This window comes from Nicotiana tomentosiformis, chromosome 1 (assembly GCF_000390325.3).
Source record: "Nicotiana tomentosiformis chromosome 1, ASM39032v3, whole genome shotgun sequence".
NCBI classification, from domain to species: Eukaryota; Viridiplantae; Streptophyta; class Magnoliopsida; order Solanales; family Solanaceae; genus Nicotiana; species Nicotiana tomentosiformis.
Window position 1 is genome coordinate 106,839,113 of NC_090812.1, and position 7,282 is coordinate 106,846,394.

At 39.4% G+C, this 7,282-nt stretch overlaps 1 protein-coding gene across 1 annotated transcript; it reads left to right on the plus strand.

Moving 5' to 3' along the window:
* The first annotated feature begins 5,400 nt into the window (after positions 1–5,400).
* Positions 5,401–6,789, plus strand: LOC104105726 (histone H1-like). Its single transcript, XM_009614111.4, has 2 exons — positions 5,401–5,725; positions 5,839–6,789. Exons 1-2 carry the CDS (start codon positions 5,543–5,545, stop codon positions 6,544–6,546), a joined length of 891 nt encoding a protein of 296 aa, XP_009612406.1. The 5' UTR covers positions 5,401–5,542; the 3' UTR covers positions 6,547–6,789.
* The last annotated feature ends 493 nt before the right edge of the window (positions 6,790–7,282 follow it).

Below are 7,282 nucleotides of genomic sequence, written 5' to 3' on the forward strand. Positions count from 1 at the left end.
TGTGAAAACAATGATATACTTGTATATGTAGACCAAATCCGAGTTAGAATCACTTACCCCAATATTTTTTCCTTAAAAATCTGCCAAAAGTCGTCTCTACTCAAGCTCAAGTTCGCCAAAAATGGCAAATGGGACGAATGTCCTCTGTTTTTTTATAACTTACAGCTCTGCCTAGTTCGATCTCAAGGAGCCCGGTCTCAGGGAGCTCGATCTCAAGGAGCTCGATCAAGGAGCTCGATCTCAAGGAGCTCGGTCTCAGGGACATGGTCATGGCCTCGATCAGGGTATCGAGGTTGGGCCTTCGATCATAGCCTCAATCATTGCATCGAGCTTGAGCCTTCGATTGTGACCCTCGATCTTGGGTCTCGATCCTGGCCCTCGAGCCTTGACTTCGATCATGGCCCTCGAGCTGGACCTTCGATCATGGCCCTCGAGTTGGACCTTCGATCATGGCTTCGATACATTAGTTCGAGCCTGTACCTCGTCAACCCTGGGCTCGATATCTGGCTCGATATCTAGGCTCGATCACGGCCCAGAATGTCCAACAGAAGAGGAAAAATTGCAGCAGCTTTTTAACACAAATTTTTGATCTGTTAACCATCCGAAACTCACCCGAGGCCCTCGGGACCTCAACCAAATATACCAACAAGTCCTAAAACATCATACGAACTTATTTGAAACCTCAAATCACATCAAACAATGCTAAAAGCATGAATCATACCCCAATTCAAGCTTAATGAAACTAAGAGTTTTCAACTTCTACATTCGATGTCGGAACCCATCAAATCAACTCCGATTGACCTCAAATTTTACACACAAGTCATAAATTACATAATGGAGCTATGAAAATTTTCGGAACTGGATTCCGACTCCGATATCAAAAATTCAACTCCCCGGTCAAACTTTCAAACTTTAAATTCCTTTTTTTAGCCATTTCAAGCCTAATTTCACTAGGGACTTTCAAATAAAATTCCGATCATGCTTCTAAGTCTAAAATTATCATACAGAGCTATTGGAATTATTAAAATTCTATTCCGGGGTCGTTTTCTCAAAATGTTGACCGAAGTCAAACTTAGCACTTTAAGGCCAACTTAAGGAACCAAGTGTTCCGGTTTCACCTCAAACACTTCCAAATCCCGAACCAACCATCCCCGTAAGTCATAAATCATTACAAGCACCTACGAAAAGTTTTATGTTAGAGAACGGGATTCTAAAAGTTAAAATGACCGGTTGGGTCATTACATGACTTGTGTGTAAAATTTGAGGTCAATCGGACGTGATTTGATAGGTTTTAGTATCGAATGTAGAAGTTAGGAGTTCAAAAGTCCATTAGGCTTGAATCAATGCGTGATTCGTGATTTTAGAATCATTTGTTGTGATTTGACGCTTTGAGCGAGTTCGTATGATATTTTAGGACTTGTTGGTATATTGGATTGGGGTCCCAGGGGCCTCAGGTGGATTTCCGATGGTTAACGGATAAAATTTTGGACTTGGGAGATTGCTGAATTTTTTCTGGTGCACAAGTTTGGTTTCCTTATACACGATCGCGTGGACAGGTCCGTGATCGCGTAGGCTTAATTGGGCAGCTGAGGTTTTTGTTCTACGCATTCGCGAGTTGAGGGATGTGATCGTGTAGTTGATTGAAATAATGAATCGCGAACGTGTGGCTAAGTTCGCGTTCGCGTAGAGTAAACGAGGCAGAAGTTGGGTCACACGCATTTGTTCATAGCGGACGCGTGAAGTCGTTCGCGATCGCGTAAGTTTGATAGCCAGTGCATCACGTTTGCGTAAGGTTAATTCGTGGGGCAGCAAAGTTGTGCTTCGCGATCGCAAATCATTTTCCGCGATCGCGATTAAGGACATCTGGGCAAAACTTAAATATTTCAAAAATGAGGGTTTGAGTCATTTTACAAAATTTGATTTTGGGAGCTCGGTTGGAGGCGATTCTTGGAGAGATTTTCAAGGGAGTGATTAGGGTAAGTGATTCATACTTAGTTTTGGTTAAATTCCATGATTTTATCTTTGATTTCATCATTTAATTAGTGATTTGGATTGAGAATTTGGGGGGAAATGGAAGAAACTTCTTAGGTCGAATATTGGGGATTTGAGCGAGATTTTAGTATCGGATTTGAGTAATTTTTGTATGGTTGGACTCGTGATTGAATGGGTGTTCGGATTTTATAACTTTCATCAGATTCCGAGACGTGGGCCCGGGGTCAACTTTTGAGTTGACTTTTTGACTTTTGATTAAGAACTTAGAATTTTTATATGGAATTAATTCCTTTAGCTCGTGTTGATTGAATCGAATTGTTTGTGGCTAGATTTGGGAAATTTGGAGGCCGATTCGCGAGACAAAAGCTTGTTGGAGTAGAGTTTTGCACGAGTTGAGGTAAGTAACACTTCTAAACTTAGTTCTGAGGGTATGAAACCCCGAATTACATGTTATGTGATTGGTGTGGAGGTGATGTGCATGCTAAGTGACAGGCGTGTATGTGTGCACCGTAGTAATTGTGATTTAGTCGATTCCATGGAACTGTGTAGCTATCTTATCTGAACATTATTACTATACTCTAAGTGTTTGAGTACTTGAGCCGTGATTCATGCTAGAAAATATATTTAGGCTATATGATGGTACCATTGGGACCCACATTGGTCGATCTTTACTGTTGAGTTATTTGCTTAATTACTGTTGTGTACTCAGTCACGTTCATCATTGCATATCATATCTCAGTCTCCGTTGCCATATATTGTCACATCTTGTATCATTGATTAGCGAGGCCGATGGCCTGTTTGTGAGTGACAATTATGGGATCGGGTTACACACCGCAACAGACTTTATTGACTCATGCCAAGATTTGGCTTATTATAGCGCTTGAGCTGGATCTGCCCCTCCGGAGTCCGCACACCCACAATGAGCGCATTTGTTATTGATTCATTTGCATTGGGTTGGATCTGCGCTGGATTTATTTGCATTTGGGCTGGATCTGCCCTAGACTTATTTGCATTTGGGCTATATCTACCCAGTACAGTGCTGAGCGATTGAGTGTGATAAATGAGAATTGAGACAGTCAGGTTGAGTACTCCGAGAGTGTGAGTACGCGAGGCTTTTGTTGTGTTGCATCACATACGATATGCATATTGGCATGTAGATATAGCTATGTCATATTCCTCATATTATTCAGACTTGGCATATTTTATCTGTTCTGAGTTTAATTATTTCTGAGATATTACTGTCATATTTTTCGTAAATTTCTGTGCTGTTAATTCCGTATGTGGGTTGTAATGTTCGAGCCCATCACTACTTTCAGTCCAAAGGTTAAATTTGTTTCTTATTGAGTTGGTTGTACTCACGCTACACCCTGCACTTCATGTGCAAATCCAAGTATTTCCGGTCATGGTAGTTGCTGATTCATAGAGTTCAGTCATTCGGAGATTATCGAGTTAGCTGCTTTGGCGTCCACATACCTTGACTCTCCTCCCCCTAACCCTCAGTTTACTTATTCGGTTTCTGTTTTTTCTTAGACAGTGTATCAGCCCTTATATTTGTATAGATGCTCATGTACTCGGTGACACCCTGATTTTGGGAAACTTCTGTATTGAGTTATGACATTTTATCCCGTTTTATGATATTTTCACTTATTTAAACCTGTTTTAGTATACTTTAAATTTGGAAGTGTTGGTAATGTCTGAGCTATCGGCTTGCCTAGTACCATGATAGGCGCCATCACGACAAGTTGAGTTTTGGGTCGTGACATAGGCTTACCTAGTTTTAGAGATTAGGTGTCATCACGACATCGTAAGGTGAGAAATTGAGGTCGTGACATAAGTGATACATAGAGATGACATGACAAGTGTGGTGACTAAACGACTAGTATTTGGGTTTTTCATTAATTTAAATTGCATAGTTTGAGTTTATTTACTTATTTTTCTTTTATATTAGTTTTTTGGGGGTCTTTTGGAATAACTTAATGCATAAACGAATTAGATTATTGCACTAAACTTTATGTCAAATTACTTTATAGATAAATATAAAGGATATAGAGCATGTTGTATTGTGAAAACTTAGTTCTAATATGAATTCATTGGTCATGAGACTAAGTCAAGTCATACTAATAACATATTGTAGCAAATACTAGTGATCAAATAGTTCTTTGACAGTGGACAATAAATAAAGATAATCAATACTGATACAAGATAAAGTTAAAGTTAAGAAGAAGTTTGATATGATATTTAAAAAAACCTATATAGATAGTCTATGCAATATTTCACAAGTAAATGCAAAAGTTACTTAATATTTATCATTTCAAACAATAGATACTAACTTTAAATTGTGATAATTCGAAGAAAATTGAAATGTTCGAGATAGTAGTACTTGAAGATGCACTACACAAACAATATTCTAGCTATACATAATGTATTTGTGTTAGTTGATTTGGAAGGCTTAGTTGCCATACTATATGAAATAACAATAATGAACTTACCACAATAAAAAGAATATAATCCACATGTAAATTGACATAATGAAATGCTCTATTACAATATTGAATTTTACATGATACTAAAAACTCATGTATTAGCCAAGTGTGGCATCACGTAAGGTAACAATAGAGCAATAAAATTTGCAGCATGCAAAACTACGACAAACAATTTTATGTATCATTCTCATAAATAACACATTAACTTTTACACTGTGAATTTGATGCGACTATATTACATTCAATCATTAACAAGTACACGAGTGAACGAACATCTTAAAAGCTAATGAGATCTATTAAGAAAATATACACATTTGCTTTCTGCTTGCAATTTGAAAGACTACAAATATGTTCTTGGTATGTGTTCATCCTCAATGGCATTTGAACCAATATTTCGATGGTCAAATCTAGTCGGATTTTTGTGATTATTGATTCTACGGATTCCTAAGTTAGTCTACTATCATATCATACAAAAAAACTGGAGTTTTATGCAAATATTTTCCCTAAAATGAGTAAACACCACAAAACACTCCAAGAAAATCATTGAAATGACACCTTGCTGTTCCACACGAATTATCTCACAGATTTCTCATCCAAAAAAGTAAAATAAATACTATAAAGAAAGCTTACGAAATTCCCTACAAGTGGAAAAAAATTTCACTCAAATCCATTAAGTATATCTCAAGTTATGCCCAGATTAATTGAGCATAGAAGCACACCTCCACCAACTTGAAAATGCATCCCATTCTGAATCCCAATCCATGTCCTAGTCTCCTACAGGTCAAAGCCGTTGATAAAAATTCATCCGACGGCTTAAATTTAAAATTTCCGCAAGGCATGAATCCGCGTCAAAAGGCTATCAACCAATCAGATTTCAGCTTTCGGATATGAAGTCCTTGTACTCTTACTATATAATTCTTCTCATTTTCATCATAGACTCACATCAAAGAGAGTAATCCCAGTAGATTCTACACACAAGCAGATCCATTTCTTCCCCATTTCCTTCCTTTCATTCTTCGCTAAACCCTAACCCTAGTTCTCTCGATTCCCATTTCTCTGCTTCGAAAATGGCCACTGAAGAACCAGTTGTAGCAAACGAGGTTGCAATTGAACCCGCCGCTCCTGAACCGGTCACGGAGGAGGAGATTAACCCTCCAGCCAAGTCTGCAAAATCAAAGAAAGAGCCTAAGGCTAAAAAACCCGCTGCCCCCAGGAAGAAAACTGCTTCCTCTCATCCTCCTTACTTTGAGGTAATTGATAATGGAGTTTTTCATATATTTTCATTTTTCAGTTTTGTTCATGTATGTTTTTGGTTTGGTTGAATTATGCTTTGAAGTTAAACTTTTTTTTTTGGTTGCTGCAGATGATTAGCGATGCGATTGTGACATTGAAGGAGAGAACTGGATCGAGCCAGTACGCTATAACGAAGTTCATTGAGGATAAGCAGAAGAATCTTCCACCGAATTTCAAAAAGCTGTTGCTGAATCAATTGAAGAAGCTTGTTGCTTCTGGTAAGCTGGTGAAAGTCAAGAGCTCCTACAAGCTTCCATCGGCTCGTTCTGCTACTGCGGCTTCTAAGCCTGCTGCTGCTGCTGCTGCTCCGGCGAAGAAGAAGACTGCTGCAGCTGCTAAGCCCAAAGCGGCGAAGGCAAAGCCCGCTGCAAAGCCGAAACCCAAACCAAAGGCTGCTGCCAAGCCCGCTGCAAAGGCCAAACCTGCTGCAAAGGCCAAGCCTGCTGCTAAGGCAAAACCTGCTGCTAAGGCAAAACCCGCTGCCAAGGCAAAGCCTGCTGCCAAGGCTAAGCCCGCTGTTAAGCCCAAGCCCAAAGCGATTGTTGCTGCTAAGCCCAAAGCTGCCGCTGCTAAGCCTAAAGCTACTCCTGTGAAGGCAAAGGCGGCTACTAAGCCAAAGGCAAAGGAGACGAAGCCAGCTAAGGTTGCAAGGACTGCTACCAGGACGACTCCAAGTCGGAAAGCAGCACCTAAGGCGGCGCCAGTGAAAAAGACACCTGCTAGAAGCGTCAAGTCGCCGGTGAAGAAGTCCTCCACGAGGAGAGGGGGAAGGAAGTGAAAGAGCAGGAATGGAGGATTTGTTCGTGTAGGGGGTAGTCATGTAAATTTCCTGAATCTTGGTGGGTAATTTGGGTTTTTTGCCCTTTGGGAAGCTATAGACAATCGGGTTTTAATTTTTTCTTTTTCGTCTACAATGTTAGATTTCTTTTTTCCTTTTAATTTCGTGTAGGCATTTGAAACAACAGTTCTACTGTACTGATATGTCATTTGTAGTTATGAGATGTTTGGAGTTTATGCCTTATTCTTATGAATTTCGTTCTCATTTCGTATGAATTGATTTAGGGTTCTTTTTTTTTTTCCCGAGTAATGGGCATGCCTGTAATAAAGGGCCGGTTTGAGGAAACGTGAATAGAAGATGCCAGTAACGTAGAAGCGGCGTCTTTTGCACGCAAGTGCTTTAGTTGCATTACCACGTAACAAATTTCAACAAACTCTTCTCTGCCTAGAGTAGCGAACACGCATTTGGTCATTATCTTTAGCTTAAACCAGGATTATTACTAGCTTAGAAGGCTCTATTTTTGTTGATGTTTATTCAACCTCTGGTTGTGTCCCTGGTATTCAGCATTGCTAATTACTGAGTTTGTATTGTTCAACTTTTTTACATTCATACCTTGGTTTCCATATTGCATATACCGAATTAGCAACCTATTTAATGTTGAATAGCATTTGTTTGTGCTTCGTTAGGGTGAACAATCATTCAAAATGCTTATTTATAGTCAAATGTCAATATTTTC

Bases quoted from the DNA above. Each gene is read 5' to 3' on its own strand.
- LOC104105726 (XM_009614111.4), top strand. From the start codon at position 5,543: ATGGCCACTGAAGAACCAGTTGTAGCAAACGAGGTTGCAATTGAACCC. The intron at 5,726-5,838 runs GTAATTGATAAT...TGGTTGCTGCAG, and splicing joins CTCATCCTCCTTACTTTGAG to ATGATTAGCGATGCGATTGT.